Source organism: Vipera berus (genome assembly GCF_964194415.1).
Source record: "Vipera berus genome assembly, chromosome: 1".
In the NCBI taxonomy this organism is placed as follows: Eukaryota; Metazoa; Chordata; class Lepidosauria; order Squamata; family Viperidae; genus Vipera; species Vipera berus.
Window position 1 is genome coordinate 205376885 of NC_138202.1, and position 25046 is coordinate 205401930.

General features: G+C 40.4%; 1 protein-coding gene and 2 long non-coding RNA genes across 8 annotated transcripts in view; 1 reads left to right on the plus strand and 2 right to left on the minus strand.

The window, feature by feature from the left end:
• Positions 1-25046, plus strand: part of LOC308665003 — a 40687-nt gene that overhangs the window by 8145 nt on the left and 7496 nt on the right. Inside the window, exon 2 of the long non-coding RNA XR_014025798.1 lies at positions 18453-18499. This is a non-coding gene — a long non-coding RNA (uncharacterized lncRNA). The remainder of the gene's footprint in view (positions 1-18452; positions 18500-25046) is intronic.
• LOC308665013 lies at positions 10837-13135 on the minus strand. The gene is made up of 2 exons (XR_014025801.1): positions 12404-13135; positions 10837-12269 (listed from the first exon to the last, which is right to left on the minus strand). It is a non-coding gene; the product is annotated as an uncharacterized lncRNA (long non-coding RNA).
• SHLD1 (shieldin complex subunit 1) overlaps positions 15498-25046 on the minus strand; it is a 57243-nt gene continuing 47694 nt past the window's right edge. For 5 of the 6 annotated variants that reach the window (XM_081322531.1, XM_081322533.1, XM_081322535.1 and 2 more), the window contains one exon: positions 15498-16891. In XM_081322531.1, the coding sequence (XP_081178657.1) occupies positions 16398-16891 (494 nt within the window). In that variant the 3' untranslated portion in view covers positions 15498-16397. Of the gene's footprint in view, positions 16892-24619; positions 24751-25046 lie in introns of all 6 variants that reach the window. The other variant, XM_081322532.1, reaches the window with a different exon arrangement.

Sequence of the window (25046 nt, forward strand, 5' to 3'; positions counted from 1 at the left end):
AATAGAATTCCTCTTCCAGGACCTTCCAGGGCAACTAGCTCAAGAGCTAGGAGGAGGGAATCAGACGAGAATACCTCCAACAGGAAACTAACCTGTTTCTGGTTCCACAAAGCTCAGGGCTTCCCACTTCCTGTCCATTGCAGGGACCTTCCTCCTCCATTACATCTAAGCCAGAAGTCACCCATTTGGTCCTAAACGCCCTAAAGAGAATCGTGTGTGTGGAATCATGAGGATGGCTGCCAGGCAGAGAGAGATGTGACTTCCATAACAGAAATGGATATAATTGTAATGTTGCTTTTTTACTTTTACTTGACTAGTAAACATAGATTGATGGAGGATGACATCACAGGAATGTTGCTCCTGTGGCCTACATGGCTTGTGGTGCCCTGGATAATTGCAACGGTAACCCCTCAGTGATCTCCTCTTATAATAGACATTATATACTGACCTACAGGCATACAAACAGAACCTATCATACACTTCAAGGTGCCGAACAGGACATATAATTGAAGAGGACATATAATTTAAGCCAAATCATATATCACATCTAAGGAATCACTGCAAGGACCTCAACTAGATCTCCCAAGAAAGCAGAACTCTTGAAAAAGGCATTGTTTCAAAAAGAACTTTTATTGAGAGTTAGTGATAGCAGGAAGGCAAAGCAAGGTTACATCAAAAAGCCTTTTCCAGGTCTCCTCCCACCAGTGTCCAACAGTCTGTTTGAAATCCAGCCAGTCCATAGGTACCAGGTTGTTTTGAGAACCTAGTGAATTAGTGCCGTTCTCAAGGGCTCTCTTGGTTTTCCCAACAGTCCCAGGCTCTGTCGTCTGGAGATAAGACGGATGTTTTCATGCCACATTCTTTTCACATGGAGAGAGAGCAAAGCAGAGCAAGGCAAACACATCCCCCACCAACAAGGCCCCCCTCCCAACAGAATGGCAGTCCCCAAAAATGAATACATAGGCATAAGCAAAAAACAATAGCAAATCTATTTGAGGAGTCCTGACAATCACCCAATATTTTTCCATAAAAGTACATACATATATACACATATCCACCCCAAGATTTCCTTTCCCTTAAGGTTAAATAATGTTACACAAGGTGCAAGAGGGTTAGAAATATTAAATGAGGAAAAGGTAGACAAGAAGAGACAAAAAAAGGAAATCTATATCTAGCTTACGCCTTCCTTTCACTATAGCCTTCTTTATCTTCCTATCTTACAAATCATTACAGCATTTACTGTATCAATTACCAATTCACGCAGTGCATTCTGTTCTTCAAACATCCCAAACTCTCTCTGAGGCTCTCCTTTCTATCCAACCATGATTTTTCTCATTCTTCCTGTTCCTCTCAATTGCTTCTTTCTTTCTTTCTTTCCTTCTTTCCTTCCTTCCTTCTTTCTTTCTTTCTTTCTTTCTTTCTTTCTTTCTTTCTTTCTTTCTTTCTTTCTTTCTTTCTCTTTCTTCTTTTCTTTTCTTTTCTTTTTTCTTTTTTTGTAGTTCAGTTCTATTTGTTATCTTTGGCCCATTTTCATCTATTACTCCAACCATGATTTTACTCCAACCATGATTATCCAACCATGATTTTTCTCATTCTTCCCCTTCCTCTCAATTGCTTCACTCTGTCGTGATGTATTTCTTCCTTCCTTCCTTCCTTCCTTCCTTCCTTCCTTCCTTCCTTCCTTCCTTCCTTCCTTCCTTCCTTCCTTCCTTCCTTTCTTTCCTTTTTTGTAGTTCAGTTCTATTTGTTTTGTATTCAGCCCATGTTCATCTATTACTCATTCAGTCTTTATCTTTTCTTGGTTTAGCCCACACTCTTAAGTTCACCATTCCGCCTGTATTTAATTTCCTCTGTTTTTTTCTTAACATATTCAGTTCTCCTATCAAAAAGTAGATAGAAGTGCCAATTTTTTTCACCGTCATTTTTGGATATTCATTATTTGCAAATGGTTGCAAGTTACTTACTATCTTTCTACAGGTAGTCCTCGACTTACAGCAGTTCACTTGGTGACCATTCAAAGTTTCAAGGCACTGAGAAAAGTGACTTATGACCGTTTTTTACACTTACAACTGTTGCAGCTTCCCCATGGTCACGTTATCAGAATGCGGATGCTTGGCAGCTGGCATGTATGGTTGCAGTGTCTCGGAGTCACGTGATCACCTTCTGCAAACTTCTGATGAGCAAAGTCAATGGGGAAGGCAAATTCACTTAACAACCATGTTACTATCGTAACAACTGCAGTGATTCACTTAACAATTGCGGCAAGAAAGGTTGTGAAATGGGCTAAAATTCACTTAACAACTGTCTTGCTTAACAACAAAAATTTTGGGCTCAATTGTGGTTGTAAGTCAGTCGAGAAGTACCTGTACTAGCATTTGTACATTTGAATTTTATATTCAGTTTCCTATCTTTCATTCTATTCAGAAACATTATTCCAAATGCTGGTTCTAATTATTTTCCCACTGATCTCTAACTTTCAATCATTCACGGAATTTTCCCTATCAAACATATAGTACTGTAACTACGATTCATTAATTTTCAAATCCATGCTCCATACTCCTTGCTGCATCATTCAGCCTAGCTTACATTTGCTGCAAATTACATTTCCTGTTGTCTACACATATAATTAAACATAGATCACATCCTGTCTATCACATATCTAATACCACCTAATGTTCCGTGTACATTTACCCATAAATACATTAAACAACCAAGATAATTCCATACTTTTGTCTTAAAAAGGTAAAAGGTAAAGGTTCCCCCGCACATGCGTGCTAGTCGTTTCCGACTCTAGGGGCCGGTGCTCATCTCCGTTTCAAAGCCGAAGAGCCAGTGCTTGTCCGAGGACGTCTCCGTGGTCATGTGGCCGGCATGACTAGACGCCAAAGGCGCACGGAACGCTGTTACCTTCCCACCGTAGTGGTCCCTACTTTTGTCTTACTCCTCACTAAAGGTTGAACGATTCATTAGGCATTCCATTTCTTATCATGCATGTTTTACTTGCACCATATGCCACTTTTAGCACATTCAGCAACTACATTTCAACTCCATATTCGCACAAATTGATTGACTGATCAGGTGGTATCAAGCTGGTGTCTTCTCTTATTAACCACATAGCTTTTCTCCATGGTGACCTGTCCCAAACCTGATCTTTCAGGTCTTCCAATAGTGCACTCATGACTACTGTAACTGAGTCCAATCACCTTGCCACTCTTTATCTTCTTCACATTCCTTCTACCTATCCCAGCATTAGCGCATTATTTCCCCAATTTTTAAAACCACACTCTTCTGTTAATTCAGCTCCCTTAATATATATTTAGCATGGAGATTGAATAAATAGTAAAACCTTACCTTACTCTTCCATCAACCTGGAGCCAGTCTGTTTCACCATGTTCTGTCTGTGCCGTGACTTATTTGCACAGACCATAATTCAATCCTATTCACATTTGTTCATGAGGTTTTGCTACATCAAAAGACATCCCAAAAAACTTTCCCAGATCATTCATGCTTTTCTCAAGAACCTGATTCCAGTGACAAGAACACTTCAACGCCTATTGTTCATACTCTTGTACCTTGTCAATCTTCAACAGAAAGTGAAGGCTGGAGGATTTTGTTCTCTTGAAATTTCCTTTGAGCTTCAGTTTTTAACTAGAGGTCATTTGATAATTCGGGAGGCTGCTGTTTTCACCATAGTGGTAAATATGAAGGTGGCTGGATTTCACTGGGACTGGTGGAATGGTCACTCAACATCACCTTGTATGATTGATTGTCACTGATTTTGCCCATCTGTCCCTGCTAAGCAGAGGTAATCTGATGGGACAATTCTGGCATTTAGAATCATTTTGAACATGAAACGGGTATAGGAGTTATTACTAAAGGTGGCAAAGTTCTGAAGGGAAGCAATAGAAGGTTGAAAACAGGCAGCTGATCATGGAAGCGCACTCTGGTGACACATCCCATTGAGTTCAACCAAGACAAGCCAACCTAATTTCTATTTGTATGGTACCAGTCATCTCTGCACATTTATGGAACTTTGTGTGCTTTACCTATCAATGTGAATCAATTATGATAGTCATTATTACTGTAGCAATGAATCTCTTTTTGGGATAACCCGAATATAAGGGGTTTTTTGTGTTGTTTGTTGGTTTGATAGGTTCCTATCCTGCATTATTCTCACAGAGCTAAAAGAGGCCATTATGATTCTTCTCCCCATTATTTTATCCTCACTATAATCATTCAACAAAGGTTGGATTTAGAGTTTCAGGTAGCCCTCAACTTATTAACACAGTCGAGACCAAGATTTTTCATCACTAAACAAGACTGTTGTAACCTGAGTTGCAGCCAACTGTACAACTGTTTTTGCCACAGTTAAGCAAATCACTGCAGTTCTTAAATAAAATCACACAGTCAACAAGTGAATCTGGCTTTCCCCACTGAATTTGCTTTGTTAGAAGGTTGCAAGAGGTGATCATGTGACCCTGGGAGGCTGCTACCATTGTAAATACATCCCAGTTGCCAAGCGCTCCCATTTTGATTGTGTGAGTGTGGCGATGCTGCCACGGTTTGTAAGTGCAAGGACCGGTCATAAGTCACTGTTTTCATTGCCATTGTAACTCTGACTGGCTGCTAAACAAATAGTTATAAGTTGAGGATGACCTGTAATGACTATTCTAAACCTCTCAGTGAGCTTCATGGTTGAGTGGGGACCTCAGTCTGAATCTGCCCAAAATGTGGTCCTCGCACTTCAACCATTGTGCCTTAATGGTTCTCAGAAACATGTTTTGTTTTTCCTGGTGGAAGCTGCTTTTTACCTTCAGCAAAACCCAGGCTTCCTTGATGAACTGGGACTCTTTGTTTATTTTGGGAAGGTGTGTGTGTGTGTGTGCCTGCATTTGTGTTATTTCATCAGTAAACATCTTTGGATTCAGCTCATCACAAACATAACATTTTACATGCGCACTATAGGTATACTGAGTATGCCAAACATACAAGCTGACAGTATCATATCACTTAGCTGGAGCTCCATTTTGCAAAAGGACAAGATGTAAATTAAATAAAGGGATAAATTCACTTTAATGCACAGAGCTAATGGTTTAATTAGCTCTTTATGTCTGAGTCTTATCTCTGAATACACTCTGGTAGAAAAGAAAGTTGTCAGAATATTAAGCTGGGAGATATTTTATCATTTATCCATGGCAACTATCTCTTGTGCAACCTAATACTGAACTAAGAATAATATTTTTGTACTCCATTCTCAACGTGTGTCTCTGAGGAAAAAACTGCTATTTCTCATCTATTCTCATTACAGTACTCAGTTGAGTTTGTTTTCCTTCGGGGAATGACTGTAACATCTCTCTTGTAATTAAGCCTATGTGTGACTCCAAAAGAAAAAAGAAAAAGAAAAAAAGAACCCACCAAAACCAAAAAACCTCACACATAGAAATGTGAGATAATTCACTGTTCCTGTGCAACATAACATAATGAGTTCTAAAAGTGGCTGTTCTTGCCATGCTTTAAAAAAAACTAATTTAGTTTTATTATAGTTTGTCAACAGCCTGATTTGATCCAAAGTGCCTGCCTCACATCTGGAATAGACACTTCTGGAATCAATCAATGCAAATCAGCTTATCTGTTTTCCAAAGCAGATAAAAAAATTATCATAATTTGCCATTCAAAGTGAACAGGTGGGTGAGTTTAAACAGGACAATAAATAACCCTTTCAGCTTAATATGGGCTCATGGGTCATCTAAAAGCAGGCATGTCTAACCCATGGCCCATAAGCTGCCGTGTGGCCCTGGGCAACTAGTAATGCGACCCCACAAGATTGCAAACTTTTAACATTATTGTGTGGTTTGTATACATTAACTATATCGTCTATGTTATATGCAGACCAAGACAATTCCTCTTCACTCACTGCGGCCCAGGCAAGCTAAAAGGTTGGATACCCGTGAACTGAAGCAAAGCACATTTCACCAATTGGGATGGTATTGCTGAAGAAAAAAACTGAGGCTCAATAAAGGGCCAAAAGCTTTACCATGAAAGGTTATGCTTGAACCGAAAAGGGGTGGCCGGTCCTCTAGTGAGATATATGGATTGTCTCTCTTGGACCATTGGAGAATCATACTTGGCAGTTGATAAACTATACTTTTGCATCGTTACGATTCTTGTATCTTTTACTGAAAGGGCTTTATTGTTTGCAACTTATTTTGGATGTTTTCATTTTGTTGTTAATTGCAGTGAGACATTTGGGATTATGACACTCTTAAAAACTAACATACCAACAAAAAGATGCCACCCTACTTAACCTGCTGGATCGCAGGACCGTAACATAGCCATCTGACTATGCCCAAGATGTGGTTTCTGATAAGGTTGCTGCAGTGTATGCTCTTAAAGGATACACGGAATGTCAGCAGAGCAGGGGGCTGGACAGCTCCAGGCTATAACCGCTTTTGGCGGGAAAGCCTGAATAGAGCTAGTCGTTGACAGCCCCAGGGCATGGTCAGCTCTGGCGGGAAGCCAGGGTTTAAATCCATTGGCCACCTGCACTGGCGGGAAGCCCAGGTTTGAATCTATTGGCTGCGATTCACCTGGGCAGGTATAAAGAGACGCCAGGTAACCCCTTTGCTTCAGCTTCATTCCTGATCAAATAAAGAAGTACTACCCAGCTCAAGTGTCCGTCTCTCTGTGGGACCACACGACATTGCAGTTGTCAAGGCCCCTTCATTATAAACCAGCCAGTTGGAGCAAGTCTTATCACTAGGAAATTCTGCATAACCACTAGATGGGAGTTGCACAGTACTAAATGTCAATTTGCCACCACCCACCAAACTGACATCAGGTTCCATGCAATTCCCATCTAGTGATTATGCAGAGTTTATTAGGGATAAGAACCACACAGACTGCATTTCAGTGGGTTATAATGAAGAGGCCTTGGCAGTCTTACCAGAAACCACATCTTGGGCATAGTCAGATGGCTGTTATAGTCCTACGATCCAGCAGGTTAAGTACAATGCCATCTTTTTGTTGGTATGTTAAGTTTTTCAGCAAGCTTTTTTTCCTCACCCTTAAGGTAAGTATTAAGAATATTCTGGGGTTCTTTTCCCAGTAGCCAAGTGGCTGATTTATTACCCCGGTGACTTAGGATCCCAGGGACTAATTTCAGAACCGTAAATCTACTTTTCTGTCTAAGATAAGACTAGCGATTCCTGCTGTTCGGAGCTGAGTAAATAAACATTAAAATGATTAACCCAATATTTCTTTGCATACCTGGCAGCATCTTTTACAAGCTCTTTCTCTCCAAGAGCTCTTGTGTTTAGCAGAAGGCTATTCACCCTATTGATTTTTCCAGTTAATATAAATGAAAGCTAGAAGGCTTTCTACGAAAGAACTGCCTTTGAAAAAGGAACACAGAGCAGCTCTCCTTAATCCCCCTGGTATTATGCAGCCATTGCTTCTGTCAGAAAGGCTGAGAAAGAGATGTCAGACCAGGGTGGCCAGCTAGATAGCAGCCAAGGATGGTGGGTCACAGCAGAGAGGAAAACTTAATGCTAGATTGTGTCTGCTGAGCTTATCAATAGACTAAGGAGATTCTCAGTCATCCCAGTCATGGTTGTCCCCAAGGTGCTTTTTCAAAAGGCAACTGGACTTTCTTTAGAAGAAAAAAAAGCAAGTCGCCTGTTGAAAAAGCATCTTTGGGAGGTATCACAACCACAGCACCCAACCCTCTTCTGACTGGTACACTGGGGTTGTGCTGTCCCAAAGTAGAAGGCTTAGCTAAGACAGAGAAGGATTAAAAACTCAAATATTTCATGTAGCTGAATATAAATTCAATTAATAACCTCATGTGATTCTCCAAATAATTATTCTCTCCTTTTTTTCATATTAAACATCCCAACTTGGTAGCAACTTTCATAAGTACTCTGGAGGCCTCATCCCTTTTTTTGGGGGGGGGGGTGAGAAGATGTGGCTGGGTGCAGGATGTGCACTGCAGGGTTAAGGGCTGAATTACATATATATATATATATATATATATATATATATATATATATATATATATATATATATATATATATATATATATATATATATATATATATATATATATATATATATATATATATATATATATATATATATATATATATATATATATATATATATATGTATTATACCATGTTCTACCACTTCAGTTTGAAAGTGATGGTACCCTGACAAAATTGTTTCTGTACAGGAAATGCAAAGCTATGCCTACTTGACCACCTAAAAATGGGAGTTGGGAGAAGTGGCCCTTTGGAAGAATAGTTACGAAGGAAATAGCTCGCTATTAATTGCAAGTTGAGCTATCGGAGCTTTTCATATTTCAGAGATGACAAGCACTCATTGATCTCTGACGAGCATGTTCTCCTTATAGGGAATATAAAAGCAAAAGAAAAGATAGTCTGCTGAATGTTGAAACAAACATTTAGAAGCCTTCAATAACCCATTGTGCTATAGTTTGCAAATCAGCTAAACTTTTGTAGCTTGTCTAAATAATTCAACTTTAAATAAGCTTCACCGTTATGGCAAAACCCATTAAGGTTTATCGTTGATCCTTGGCTGCAAAAGGATATTGGAAAGCCCTGAGCAGAATATCGTAAACACTCCTTATCTTGGGTAACTGAAAATAGTTGCCTATGCTCTCAATATCCTAAGCCAGCAATGAACAGACTTTAGGCTTCTTAGATCTACTATATTGACTTGGACTTAAAAGGAAGTGAATGAAGTGCTTATAATACAGATGGAATTAAGGGCAGATATGTGCTTTCTGCCTACTCCCAGCTTGGACAACTGCCAATCTGGGAGGGCAAAAAAGCGATGACATAATCCGTCTGCTGCCGTAATAGCAACCTCCACTAGATGTCTATGGAGATTCTCAATCATCCAGGTCATGGTTGTCCCAAAGGTGCTTTTTCCAACTGGACCTTTATTTTTTTGGGGGGGGGTTTCTTTGAAAACATTTTGCCTCTCATCCAAGAAGTTTCTTTAGTTCTAACCAGTGCTTTTTTTGTAAAAGAAAAAGGTGCCGGAACTCACACATGTCATACAACCCACCTTGCCTACCCTACAAGGTTCCATCCAAAAAAGGTGCCGGAACTCCGTTCTGAGCGTTCTATGAGAAAAAAAGCCCTGGTTCTAACTGGTGGGCAATGATTCAGCAGTCAGCATTCAGAATTCAGCAGTCCACCTGCACCTGACAGAAAAAAGCCATTCCCCTGAAAACAGCAAAGTCCACATTCTGGACAGAGAGGACCTCTGGCTTGAAAGAGAAGTCAGAGGCCATCTACGTTAAAATTGAACAGCCCTCTCTCAACAGAGGGGGAAGGGGTACACCACCCCTTACCTCCTGTTCACAGTGCAGCCCTTTCAGCAGTCCCAAGACGTTCCACGCTTCTTTGCATTCTGATTCAGGGACTCTGAGGTCACAGATTAGCCCCTAGTTTTAATGACTGGCTGTTTGCAGAGAGTATAAATCCCCTCCATTCCCCACCAGCTAGTTAGAACCGAAGAAGCTTCTTGGATGAGAAGTGAAAAATCAGAAAGTCCAGTTGTCTTTTTGAAAAGTCACTCATGTGCTCGTGACCTCCCGTTTAGACTACTGCAACGCTCTCTATATGGGGCTGCCCTTGAGGACCACTCGGAGGCTTCAGCTGGTGCAGAATGCTGCTGCGCGAGTAGTGATGGGGGTTTCCCGATACTCCCATGTAACACCTCTATTCCGCGAGCTGCATTGGCTTCTGGTTGCCCTCCGAGTGAGATTCAAGGTGCTGGTGATGACCTATAAAGCCCTAAATGGCTTGGGTCTGGGATATCTGAGAGAACACCTGCTGTCGGCATCAAGTTCCCTTCGTCCAGTGCGCTCCCACTGTTGTGACTCAGGGTCAGCCTGTGGGTTCGGCACCCGGCTCAGAGGTATCGGATGACTCAGATGAGGGGGAGGAGGTGTGTGTGGGTGACGAACCGGCTGATGATGGCTTGCAGGCTTGGCAGAGCTCCCAGCCGGGGACCTCCTCTCAGCTGCGTGAGCCCGATAGTGCGGAGGAGGATGACCCACAGCTGGCCCTGTTTAAGGACGCCCGACGCAGGAGGCAGTCGAGCAGGACTAAGCAGAAAAAGGCTGCGGGTCTCCTCGGGAGGAGGCACAGGGAGACCACGCCCTGAGCTCTCTATAAAAGGAGTGTTTGGGGAGGGGCTGGTTGCTGAAAGCAACTTTTCCGCTTGAGAAGACAAGCTCTAGTGTTTTTGTTATCTGCGTAATTAAATCTTGGCAGAAGCCTTTTAGCCTTGGACGCTTTCCAGTCTCTTCTTTTGAATAGGGGTTTGCTAGAAGAGGGCTGGTTCAGAACACCCACAGGGAGGGCCTTCTCAGGGTGCCGCCGGTAAGACTGCCGGCGGATAACACCCAGGGGGAGGGCCTTCTCAGTGGGGGCGCCTGCCCTCTGGAACCAGCTGCCCGTGGAGCTCAGGACTGCCCCCGACCTTCGTTCATTTCGCCGGGACCTGAAGACCTGGCTCTTTGAGCTCTCCGGCCCAGGCTGAGAATTTTTAACTGGGGTTTTTATTTTTTAGGGATTTAATCTAATCTTTTTAAATTGTTTTTAACTTTTGTATTGATTTGGTTTTAAATACCCTGTAAACCGCCCTGAGTCCTTCGGGAAATCCAATAAATAAATAATAAATAAATAAATAAAAGCACTGTGGGACAACCATGACCTGGATGACTGAGCTGCTCCAGAGACATCCAGAACCAATCATTTTTGTCAAGGTTTGGTGTCTGCCATCAATGAACACATAAACCAGTCATGAAAATAGCAACTTTATTACCATCTAATGAAAGGTCTATTTTTAATCTAGCCAACAATGTCACACTTAACAAAAGAGATGCATTTACAAAATCTGCGAGGTTCTATGCGCCCTTCAGAGAAACCATATGCTGCAGCATGTTCGTGCATTACAAAATGTTGGAAACTGTGTAATATAAATAGTATAAAAAGTATAAATAGAAAGGGGAATGACGGTCCTTTTCATTAGAACACACACTGGCAAGAATAGAAACAGCAGTCTCGTTTCCTTTATTTTTACCTCTTTTTCCCCACACAGAATCATTTGCCTTGATAAGTAGTTCAAATAAATACATGAAAATAAATTCTTTCTGCAGTACAGGAAATGAACTATGGACACACCCAAAAGTATTGGTACCCTTCCACTTTTTCCCCAAAGAATTCCAATTTGGGTGAAATAAATTGAAACTGATACATATAAATAGTATCCACAATTCTTTAATCCCTAACTCCATATTCCCTACTCCAGTTTGCTTCAAATGTTTTCTATAGCTCTAAATCAGGCTGAGTTGGGGAGGGTGCCTTAAATCTGTCCAGGGCACAATGACAGCAGATACTCTGTCTCAGTTGCAGCTCATGAATCCTCCAGCAGGATAATATCCCAAAACATACATCTAAATGACCAAGAACGTTGCATTGTTCTGAAGTGGCCTACTATGAATCCCAATAGAACTTTTATGGAAAGAGCTGAAACTTGTCACTGGGAGAAGGAACAAATTGCCAGTTGAGAAGTATAGAAATTCAGAGCTACAGAAAGCACTTGGTTGCAATTATTGCCTGAAAAGTGTACGCTATGAAATATTAGTTTAAAGGTATCAATAATTATATCCATGCCAATTTCATTTATTATTTTGTCTGCTTTGGTGACTGCTACTTAATTGTATCAGTTTCAACTTATTTCACAGCAAATTGGGGTCTTTGGGGAAAAGTGGAGGGGTAGCTATATTTTTCGCAATATCTGTTGGATGTTTGAATGGAGGAGAGACAGAGGACAGTTTAGATTAGAAGCTTTAAAATCGCCTTCCACAACCATTATTTCAGAATTTGGGGAGCTGCACACTTGCCCCCAGTTGGGGAAACCTACTCATATTTAATTCAGAGATACTGTATACCCTGCATATTTCAAGTCACATTGGTCACAGTCAAAGAAAAGCTGTGAGGATGGGTCTTCCTGGTGAATGAGTTGTAAAATCCACAATGCACCTAAATACAGTGTGTTAAGCCCCAAATAAACAAGTCTAGGATTTCACTACAAGAATTTTAATTTAGTTTTCTTGGGTTCCTCTGGTTTAACAGTGCTTTTTGCTTTGTCACTGATAGCAAAGGGAGCAAATCTTTACAGGGATGATTCATAAGCATACAATTCCCAAGAGGTGTGCTTGTTTTCTAAACCTTAAAAGTGACTCTAGGAATATCTAATCAGGGATGGAACCAAGATGAGCAAATAAATCCCTCCTCAAACTGCAGTTTAATATGAGTGCAGGAAGGAAGCCCTGCCACTAAATTGGGGTAATTGTTTTCTAAACCTTAAAAGTGACTCTAGGAATATCTAATCAGGGTTGGAACCAAGATGAGCAAATAAATCCCTCCTCAAACTGCAGTTTAATATGAGTGCAGGAAGGAAGCCCTGCCACTAAATTGGGGTAATTTGATAGTAGAAGAATTTATGGACAGAATACCTTAGAACAGGGGTGTCAAACTGCCGGCCCAAAGGTGGGATGCATCAGGAGGAAACCACGCTCACCCTGTTGCCGGCAATGGGGAAAAAGTTCCGCTACGTCACGCGACGTCGCGAGTTTGACATGTCTGCCTTAGAACTTTAGCAGAATCTAAATCAACTCACATGTTTTGTAATTAATTCTCATCTATGAAGGAAAAGAGGCTGAGAACCTCCTGAAAAACACACATATAATCACAGATTTTACCTTCATAAAACCATATGTGAGGTCCCTATTGTTATTTTTTATTAGATCCTTGAGTAACTAATAATAAGGTAACGTATTGCTTTGTTATCTATTTTTTTTAAAAGGAATTGTTTTTTCAAAACAATCCCAATTGATAGACTTTATTTTTGCTTGTGTTGTTGCATATATTGTTTTCCCAGGACACTATCCAATACTTTTGAATATGAATTACTGGGAGAAGTCTCATGATTGTCTGAGTTAGTAATAGTGTAATAAATAAGTTTTTATGCAGTACATTCCCGAGCGGAAAATACAGTTCTCTCTTTAGGTACAAAGGTACACTACATTGATCCTCTATAGCAGGGGTCTTCAAACTCAGCCCTTTTATGACTCATGGACTTCAACTCCCAGAATTCCTCAGCCAGGCATGCTGGCTGAGGAATTCTGGGAGTTGAAGTCCATAAGTCATAAAAGGGCCGAGTTTGAAGACTCCTGCTCTATAGTATTTGAGACCAAAAGGGCAAAACCCATCATTTGTGATAACCTGCATCATCTCCAGCATAATATAATGCACTCTTAATATAAGTAAATGTGAGTCTAAGAAGCAATTCTGTAGTCATTTCCTATTTTGGATATTATCGGAAACATAAATATATAAATAATATTTCTATATCCATTTTAAACTTGTTATCTCACAAATATTTTTTACTGATTTATATATCTTGAAGAAATCTGATTTAATGTTAACTTCTCTATCTTTTTATAAAATAGTAAGAGGGCCATTTATACCATGAGATCGATGGAGTCAGTTAATAAAATTGACATTATTTTTTTTTTTTTGGCAACACAATTGAAACCAATTTGGAAAAGCATTCCATTCTCTGTTAATAGTGCCTAACAAGTGAGCCCAATGACTGTAACACCTCAGTTCTGCTACATCTTGAAAATACAGAGCATCGCTTTGTTGGAGAATAGGGGAAGGGCTGAACTGTTGAATTCAGAATTGTGAAATTGGAATGGTACCCAAATCTCCAGTAGAAGGACCTCCTCTCAGTCATCACCTAGCAGGCCTGACAAGGATGGTAACTTATTTAAGAGATTTCTGGAAGAAATGGTTATCAGAGTATGTTATCCTTGACTAAAGTCCTAAATTGTAAGTGGTTTGAAAGGTACACCATCTGCAAGAACCAGAACATCACTAGATGCCCCTCTCTCTCTCTCTCTCTCTCTCTCTCTCTCTCTCTCTCACACACACACACACACACACACACACACACAGAGAGAGAAAAGTCTCCCATCTAGAAGTTTTATTCTCAAAGCTGAGGTACAGCAGCCCTAAGAAAAATGAACTATAATTGTAAAAATCAAATAAACTCTTTGTAGGAGCCAGTGAACTGAACATCACTGTCTCCTTTACAACAGACCTCCCAGAACAAAAACAGAATAACACTGAAACCCAACAGCCAAAATAGCCTTCAAAGGGGTATTTTATGTTGATGCAAATCTATTGACTGCTGTTAAAATTGTTCAGGTAGATAGCCCCGGGATACTTCACTAAAAAAAAAAGACATTCCTATTATGAAGGCAAAAAGGAAAGGTTTTTAAAAAGGCACTTGCTTTTGCAGCCAGCGGTTCTGAGTTCCAATTTAGAGCTAATTTTATCAGTAAAGTTGTGGAAGAAAGAGGGGCCAAAAAGCTATTCAGTGGAACTGTTATCAGTGGAAAAGGTGATAGTCTTAAGCTTTTGGGTTCCTTTTAATGAGATGTTCTTGAAGGAGGGGGGGTGTCCTTGGTGCTCTCTGAGCTTGTTTTCTTGCAGATGTTTCGTTACCCAGGGGTGTCAAACTCAATTTCATTGAGGGCCGCATCAGCATTGCGGTTGCCCTCAGGGGGCCGGGTGGGTATGGCCAGGGTGGGCGTGGCCTACTGGGTGGGCGTGGCTAGCGTGCGTATGGCCTACTGGGTGGGCGTGGCCAGCTCTACATTGTTCGCATCAAGGGTGCCTATGGGGGCCTGGGCAGGAGTGGGGCAGATCTGAGGGTCTCTGGCAGAAGGAGGGTCTCTGGGCCAGGGCCAAGGCAGTGGGGGCCGTTCCCTCACTGTTTCCAGGATGGCTTCGTGGGCCGCATGAAACCACTTCGCGGGCTGGATCCGGCCCCCGGGCCTTGTGTTTGACATGTCTGCGTTACCCAAACTAGGTAACATCATCAGTGCTAGTGCCTAGCGCCTAGCACTGATGATGTTACCTAGTTTGGGTAATGAAACATCTGCAAGAAAACAAGCTCATGTCAACCCTGAGCTACAAATACTCTCCTTTATTAATATTCTTGAATGCATCAGATTCAACAAGATCTTGCGCATAAAAATACACAGAAGCACGTTTCTATGGGCAGTTCGTGTGGTTCATCAGCGTATTTATGCTGTCTGCAAAGTATGGAAAGGAAGAGGGTGTACTGTATAATATCTCCATTTTATATAATGTTAACTGATGCATGCCTGAAACACAGCACTCAGTATTCGAGCGGCAAATTTTAAAACAGCAAGATCAATTATTCTCCCAGGGGCAGAAGGGAAACCTCTTTCTGTGCACACATTCCAAAATATGAATTAGGTTTATTCATATTTCACGATTCTTAACTGCCCACCTCCCTTAAAGAGTGTAGCCCTGGGCAGTGTAGAATTTAATCAGTAAAATTAAGCATTGAAAGCAGAATAATTTAAGATTCAAATTTTTTTTTAAAAAAACCCTATGTAAAACAATATTATAAAATTACAAAAGATGAACAGTTCCAAGATAAGGAGGTTAGCAGGTTAATCTATTTAGCACAAGGAGAGCAACCTGTCACCTTATAGATGTGAATTTCGACTCCTGTTATTCCTGAGCAACACAGGATAAAACAAAAAGGATTAGGATCGTAATGAACTGCACCAGCAGGCCATACGGTATATTGCTGGTTTCTCCATTAGGAGAAGGCCATTGTTTGCAAAGCTTATCTATTCTCATGAATTCATTTAGAAGTACAAGCAATTATTTCTAGGCTTATGTTTTAACCCGAAAGCCTATTAGTTTTCAAACAGAACCTTTTCAAATCCAGTCTATCTTTAGAAGAAAGGGAATTATTAATATTGGACATAATCAAGTCTGAGTCTCAAGCTTTTTTTTTTTTGGCATACAGAAAACGTAGTCTCCAATCACTGACATGAGGAATAATTAAAAGCAATTGCTTTATGGCATTTTACAATTTTAATCATGCCTGCTTTATATTCTTGGTTTCGTCAAGTTGTTGTTAACAATTAGTGCAGGTTCGAGTCCCACCAGGCTCAAGGTTGACTCAGCCTTCCATCCTTCCGAGGTAGGTAAAATGAGGACCCAGATTGTTGGGGGCAATTAAGCTGACTTTGTAATAATGCCGCTTGGGGTGTGTGTGTGAAAGCCCTAATAAGCAGGCATATACATAGAATGAAGGCTACTGCTAAGCTTGTAAGCCGCCCTGAGTCTTCGGAGAAGGGCGGGATATAAATGGAATTAAAATAAAATAAATAAATAAAAATTCATTCCCTAGCTAAAGAAATCTGATCAATTCTTAAGATTTCAGAAACACGCTCAGGCCCAGCATCATTTCAGCACGTTCTGTTTTAAGATAAATCGAAAGACATCATCCGAGAGTCCAGGGATTGCTTTTCCTTTCTCCGAATTAGCAACGGCACTGACGGGAGTCAAAAAGCAGAAGTGGTTGCTGGGAGGCCGAGGGAAGATTTTATTCTCCTCTCTGTTCAAAACCATTTGAGCGATTTGGAGATTCTTCACTGTAAATTTCATCCCCTCTTTGCCTGCAAGATCTGCAGCCTTAAGGGACAGACACTGTGAAGTTGATTCATATATTGGACTCCTTCCGCCTGGCTTCTTCTGGCACAAAGTACTGTAGAATGTGTCCAGAGATTTTCTAAGGGTGGATTCTCCTTCTCCCCTTTGCTCAGGAACCTCAACTTCGCTCCGTTGAAGCTGTTCCGTGTTCTCGCAGCTGGTAGTCCCCCTCCTCTCATAGAGACAAGGCCACACAGTGTTGTTGGCTTTGGCAGCTGGCCCTGGGAAAAATTGACTGATGGACTCTGTTGGGAAATAAGAAAAAAAATCAAATTTTAAAAAAAAAGCCGATCAGGGAATGTAATCCAACGACCGGCATGTTATGCTTGTGCACGGCCCGTATTCTAACCCACGACCAGACTGATAATGACAATTTTTGAAGCAGAACTCCGGTTTAAAATTCCCTTTGGACCAAGTGGGAACAAGCTATTCACTCAGCGGGCAAGAGAGCATTCATACTCTTCATTTGTAAAGTTTAGACACCTCTGAGCTTACCAGTGCAATGAAGATGGACAGAAAGAATTTCCTAAATTGGCCAATTTGAAGGCCTGTGGTTGAAACTTCACGTCCCATGTGTACTGGTAGAAAAACCGCTGCTTCACAGACCCACAAAACAGTCCATGTGAAGGTACCCAAACTGTCTACTTAGAAGGAAGGAGAAGCACAGAAATGGCAACGGGTGTCACATAATTCTTGAGGGTCATTGTGTTGCCTGAGGAATGGTGCTATCTCCATCTTCACCCTCCGTTACAGGTGTTTATGAAATCGCATAAGACAAACATAAAACACTCTGTACTGAAAAGTAAAATATCACCTAGTGTGTTACATTTGTCTTGTAGGCAACAAGAGAGACCAGATACCCACTCAGTCTGTAACTGAGAGCCAGTTCGGCCTAGTGGTTAAGGCACCAGGCTAGAACATGGAAGATAGTGAGTTCAAATCCTACCTTAGCCATGAAAGCCAGTTGGGAGACCTTGGCCCAGTCACTTTCTCTCTCAGCCCCCAACCCCCCCCCAAGGATTGTTGTTGTGAGGAAAATAGGAAGAGGAAGGTCTGTTGGACATGTTCACCACCTTGACTCATCAATAAAAATAATAAAGGCACAAAATAAATAAATAAATAAAAATTTCATATAAGATTCGAGTCTATGAGCAATGTTTATTATGCTACTCCTTCCTAGGGACTCAACAATATTTAGAGAGATTCTTTCTCTGTGAGGGTCTTGCACATCTGGCTTAAATTCTTTTCTGTTATCAAAAACAAACCATCCACTGCAAAATGAAATTTTACTCTGGATTTGCTAGGAGTCCTTTTAATACTTGAACACTGTAGCTGAAAAGATGTGAGATTCCCTGGGGAAATAAAAAGGTTTGGAAATAGTCTTTTTTTCCTCTCATAATGCAGATGATTCACTTAATAAAACTCAGTAACAATGTGATGTAGGAGCACTGCTAGGAGTTAGAACTTTTTATGTTTTATAAAATTGTACACGCTGTAAAGAAAAGAACCATTGGTGAGCTACTTGATTGCAGACATAATGACCACGTTCAGGTCGACTGCACTATTAGTAAACTAGCACCTCCACCATTATGCCAGATTATATGCAACAATAACATTCAAATTATATGTTACATTTAGCCATGTCTAATTTTCTCTACAAATAAATGAACTGCCTAAAGAATACTGAAACTTTCAGTTATGCATCAGAAAGGGAAAACTATTATTTAACAATCACCCTATGACTTTGTTCTGTTTCTCAAAATTGCACATATCTTACATTGCTATTATATTTTTTTTTACAAAAAGGGAATATGGATGCCAGAATAGAGAACAGCCATCGTAGCACCAATCCAGTAAGTGGCTCACTGCCAACATACCCTCTTGTTGCTTTGTCTGCCAATTACTTTCCTGCTGCTTAATTAACCTAAGTTTTAAAGTGATTTACATGTCTGGAGACTCCCTCTTCTCCCATCGAAAAACCGAGAAACGAATCTGGTATAGACATGGCTCTAACATTTTACTTCTTCTTCTTCTTCTTCTTCTTCTTCTTCTTCTTCTTCTTCTTCTTCTTCTTCTTCTTCTTCTTCTTCTTCTTCTTCTTCTTCTTCTTCTTCTTCTTCTTCTTCTTCTTCTCCTTCTCCTTCTCCTTCTCCTTCTCCTTCTCCTTCTCCTTCTTGGCTTTTAATCATCCTGCCCGATGAAGACACTTCTGTTTTGCATCGTTACATCTTCAATTCAGCTAATAAATAACTTCTATTGATTTCCCTCCCCCCTTTATAGGTGTTTTTTAGGGAGCAGTTAGACAGGCAGCTTTAAGATTCCACACTATGAAAGATTAGCCCACGTTGTTTCGTAGATAATACAATGTAGGCCAATATAATCCAAAGAGCAAGGTTGGTGGGATGGGATAGAATAGGCACTCAACACTTTACAGACCTATTTGAAACAAAATAGGAAAAGTGTGCACAACAGGTATAATAACATCAGCAAAATAAACCCTGCATCAAAATATTGGTGTTTCTTAAACTTAGTAACTCTAAGGTGGGTGGACTTCGAGTACCAGAATTCTTTAACCAGCCATGAAGTCCACCCATCTTACAGTGCCAAGCTTGAGAAACAGTTGTCTGTATGATATGTGCTGAAAAATGTACGAGCACATAGTGTACACATAGCTAAAATTTTAGAAGAGCCTATTAAGCTGGTCAGAGGTGAACAAGCAAAGATAACAGATAGCATTTTTGTTGCGCTTTATAATCTTTGGTGGTAAAAGTAAGGTAAAGGTTCCCCCGCACATGCGTGCTAGTCGTTTTCCAACTCTAGGGGCTCATCTCCGTTTCAAAGCCAAAGAGCCAGCACTTGTCCAAGGACGTCTCCGTGGTCATGTGGCCGGCATGACTAGATGCCAAAGGCACACAGAACGCTGTTACCTTCCCACCGTAGTGGTCCCTATTTTTCTACTTGCATTTTTTACGTGCTTTCGAACTGCTAGGTTGGCAGAAGCTGGGACGAGTAACAGGCGCTCACTCTGTTACGCGGCACTCGGGATTCGACCCGCCAAACTGCCGACCATCTGATCGACAAGCTCAGCATCCTAACCCACTGAGCCACCATGTCCCTTGAACAATAGATACAGCTAAAAAAAACTAACTTTCAGAATATGATCAAAAGGCATCCTGAAAAAGTGAGAAATCTGTTATAAATTGTAACCTTCAGAGTTATTGATTTCTCTAAAGAAATACAGTAGTCTGCAATAGTAGATTTCTTCTTTATGGCTGCTTTGTATTTCTTATGAACATTTGAAAGAACTTCCCATCATCAACTCTGACCACAGCTCCCTACAGTTTAGTGGAATCACTGCCAAGAGCAATAATTATCAACAGTTTCCAAACGATTTACACAATATCTGCCATGGTGTGATACTGACAACTTTTTCATACAAAGAATATGATCTACCACGTAGCTAAACATCTTTTCCAGTTGATAAATGGATACGGCTGAGGTGTATAAAATGCAATACGTGTCACAAATACACTAGAAGATTGCCTGCATGCAATTAAAGACAAATGAATGGTATGTAATAAATTAAACTCTGTGCATGTAGTTAAAGTCAACTAATGATAGCAATGTGACAAATATTTTGATCAAGGTCATCACTAGTAGTTAAAATGCTATTGAGTCAGAAAAGTTAATTGGAATTATTGTTAGGCATGTTTTTAAATACTTTTTGCGGATTAAAAATGTTTATAGCTGTGTGAAGACACACTATTCTTTTGTAACAAACATAACAACAAAGGCAATTTTCTTTTTTTCCCCAGTGATCTCCAATGTAGAATTTATTTTTGTCTTTTGAGTCAGACACTTAGTTACTCTTCCTAAAATCATTTTTGTCTTCCTGTACTCAAAGTTTGAGCTCAGTTGATAATTTCCTAGATAATGTGTATTTCTACACATCAGTGTTCAGACAGTGAAAGTAATGAACTTTATGAGCTTTCTTTTCTTTGATTATTAGGATCCATTACAGTTGCACTCCTACAGGGCAAAAGCCTTTATCTTTGATGCTTATTTCAGGTTTCTGTCTTCCAACCCACCATAAAATTCCAGTGTAACATATTGTTGCAAACTCACAAAATGGCTTAAGGAATAAGCTCACTTTTTTTCAAAAATGAATGAGATGGTTAAGTCACAAAGCAAACAGGAGAGGCTATGTCATAAGGCTACATAAGAGGTTACTTATATATGTCCACAAGTGAAATATTCATAAATACCTTGGTTCATTCCCATAATATGTTTGAACCAAATTGTAGCATTCCATCTCATAATGCTACAACCTTTTCTTTCCAATCTATTTATCTTCATTAATGGAAGAAAACGTTTGTAACATTTATTCAGCAATCCACTTACTGGATTGGTGCTACGATGGCTGTTCTCTATTCTGGCATCCATATTCCCTTTTTGTTAAAAAAAATAGCAATGTAAGATATGTGCAATTTTGAGAAACAGAACAAAGTCATAGGGTGATGGTTAAATAATAGTTTTCCCTTTCAGATGCATAACTGAAAGTTTCAGTTTTCTTTAGGCAGTTCATTTATTTGTAGAGAAAATTAGACATGGCTAAATGTAACATATAATTTGAATGTTATTGTTGCATATAATCTGGCATAATCTGGCATAACTGTTTCTTAATCCTTAGGTATTCCACCACCACTTTCCTAAGCCACCATTTTCTATTTGATTCTGGATGTGAAACCTTGGGTGTCTCTTAAAAAACAAAGCTGAACCAAAACACTTGGTGTGGGTCTGCTTGATCCTATATCAAGATTGCTTCATCAGAAAAGCCAGCTGGCTCTGGATACTGAATGCCACCATTTACCCACCAGATCTTACACTGACAGGTTCGGCAACATGCAAAAAGAACTCTGAAGTTGTCCTTTCTGGTAAAAGTGAGTGTCTTTTCAAGCCTATTGCAACAAAAAAGAAGCTGTTTGCCCTTCCTCACTTCTGGGGAAAATGTTCAGTTTTGCATAAAGTCCTGGAATTGTGTTGCTTAGCATATCAAAATCAACCAACATCGACTTGGTGCTGCCAGGTAGCTGGAGAAGAAAGCTTGAGTTTTATGGCTAAAGAATGTTTTTTTTTTTCTCAAAAAGTCTCCAGTTATCAATTAAGAACTGGTAACTTTAATTTTACTGTGAGACTGAGTCATGGGGGAAGAAAACAAGAAAATGAAAAGGTTCTGCAATGCACAGCATTTTTTAAAAAGTTTAAAACAATGCTTAGATTAAGCTTTTAAAGAGCCAATACAACATACTGCAGTGTTGGCCTGAGAATTAATTAGTGATCTAAATGGGATGCAAGCACACTGGTCAACTACAACACAATGTTTTGTCTCCACTATCTTCATTTCAATTTCAGCTTCCTACTTTGCTCTTTGCTGCTACAATTCGGAGTGATATGGAGGCAATTTGCGTTGTCAAATAGCATCCTATTAGGAAATGGCATGACATTTGGAAAAGAAGTTACACTTGGGTCACCTCCATTTTGTGAGACAACAGCAGATAGCCGGGATCTTTTTGAAAACTTTTTCATGTGTCTGTGAGAAAGCTGTCTATAAGGTTCTACTCCTTCAATCAGAATCAGAATAGAGCTGGGCGGGACCTTGGAGGTCTTCTAGTCCAACCCCCTACTCAAGCAGGAGACCCTGTACAATTTGAGACAAGTGGCCGTCCAGTCTCTTCTTAAAAACCTCCAGTGAGGAGCACCCATAACTTCTAAAGGAAAGCCATTCCACTGGTTAATTGCTCTCACTGTCAGGAAATTTCTCCTTAGTTCTAGGTTGCTTTTCTCCTTGATTAATTTCCATCCGTTGCTTCTTGTCCTGCCTTCAGGCGCTTTGGAAAATAAGTTGACCCCCCTCTTCTTTGTGGCAGCTCCTCAAATACTGGAATACTGCTATCATGTCACCCCCTAGTCCTTCTTTTCTCTAACTAGCCATACCCAGTTCCTGCAACCCTTCTTCACCTACAGTAGATATTCATATGCAGATATTATATATACTGCATATAAATATATCAATATCTATTTCTAGATCTGTGTTTTATATAGATATTCAGATACAACCTTTTTCTATCTGCTCTTATGCTAAGGACACCCATGTGCTAATCATCCACTTTGCCAACTTCATTTTGTAGAGGTAGTCCCATAACTCCATTGCAGCAAAAACAGCAGAGCTTTAGAGAACCCTTGAGTCTTCCTCCACCCAGTTCCCACCAGATGCAATAGGGCGACAAACGCCATACTTCCCAGCCTACATGCCCTGCCTCAAAAGAGCAACAGGTTGGAGAGAGCTGTCTTGAAGGCTAGTCAATTTGCAGAATGACATAACCTTTCGTGGAAAAAAAGCCATATCATCACGAAAGCTTATGACTCCAGCAACAAAATTTTAAGGTGCTACCAATTGCTTTCGTTTTTCCTAATGGCAAGTGATTCTGGAGGTTTCACAGAGGAGCTGCTTCTTCCGCCCTCTTCTCTGGTTTGCAAAAACTCATGAGAATGCCTTTTACAGAACAATCTTGTAGCTGTTTCTCTAGCACTGATGATGTTACCTAGTTAGGGTAATGAAACGTCTGCAAGAAAACAAGCAAGCTCAGAGACCACCAAGGACCCCTGAGTTGCTTTTCAAGCCTAATCTTATATAATTTATTGGAACGTGACAAGTAGGCCAGCATTTCAAATAAACTTGAAAGCCTGTTCAAAGGAAGCCCTATGGCCTAGCCATGGCTATTAAATACAAACAGCCTGGGAGCTGAGTCAACTTACGCTATGGCTATTAAAAGGACATCATAGCATGAACCTCCTCATGCTTTGAACTTTTTCCTATTAATTGCAGGCTTTCATCTCTTGCATGTGCACTTTGCCACTCTTAGGAACCACAATAAAATAAAAACCTATATCTTTGGAGGTGGGCACAACTCTGTAAACTTCAGGATGAAGAAGTACATAATAAGAACATAAAAGAAGAATGAGATTAATCATAGCATAGACCTCATTGGTCCAGCATCTGTGCCTCTGAAAAGGCAACAGCATGACACAATTGTATAAGTTCTGCTGTTCATGTTTCCCCGGCAACAGATATTCAGAAGCATAAATCTTCTGACATTATAGCAAATATCATATAGCCAAGATGACTAATAGTCATAGATCAATATATAAAGGCTGAAAGAAAAGATAAAATTGAATCTCCCTCTTCCCCACCACAACCCTTTCAGCCAGATTTTCCTGGTACATGGTGCAGTAAGAAAAAGATGCATCACCCACTTTTTAAAAGCTTACTCCATAATGATTTAAAAGAAAAATTATCTTGGAAAAAATATGGAGTGGGGTGATCCAGGGATCAGTACAACTTTTATAAATTATCTGGAATAAAGAGTATTCAGTGAGGTGGCCAAACAATTCGGGTATTGTAAGGAGTTCCAAAATTATATTTATAAATTAAACGAATGGGCAGCCCCATTCCCAAAATACCATGCCATATGTAAACCATGGGGGTCAGAGAGCTCTTTGAAAACAGCTGACAATATGACAATCAAGGATCACAAATATATAGTAAAAAAGTAAAACATGCAAATTAAGGTAAAACATTGTGTCTGGGTAGCTGAGCACTGTCATCCTAAATTAGTTTTCCTCAAACAAATGTTCTTCACATAACTTCCATAATTTGAGGTATTTTGGCTCATGCCAGTCAGGTTTGTGGAATTTGTAAACTAAATTTCTTTGAAGGGCAATGGTTCATGGAGAAAAACAGACTAACTACTATTTAGAGTAATTCAGTATTCAATTGTGTAGTGGCCATCTAGATAGAGCATTGGTGGTGAACCTATGGCACGCGTGCCAAAGGCGGCACTCAGAGCCCTCCCTCTCTGTGGGCATGCGTACCGTCACCCCAGCCCCGCCTCCCCCTGCAGCCCCCTCCTCACCAGCATCCGCCCTGGAGGAGAGTCGCCCCGGGCACGGACCACGTGGAGCAGTACAGCCAAGCACATGGCAGCCAGGCAGTGGGGAGAAGACTGCCCTCGTGCCCCATTGCACACAGATGATGGCTCTAATGCTAGAAGGAAAGAGAAGGAGAACAACCAACACAAAGGTAGACAGACTTGGTTACAGTGGAGATGGGGGATGCCATTGGAAGAGCTGACGGTCAGGGAGAGATCACCTAAGTAGTCACTACGAGTTGACGAAGACCTGATGGCATATAATCAATCGATCGATCAATCAATCATCCTGGTTAACAGTCAACAAAAGCACTGGGAATAATTATGACCTTGGCACGCAAGTCTATTTTGTATCTAGGAATTTTTAATCTCTCTTCAAAAAGTGCCCTAAAAACCCTCCTTCCACCTTTTA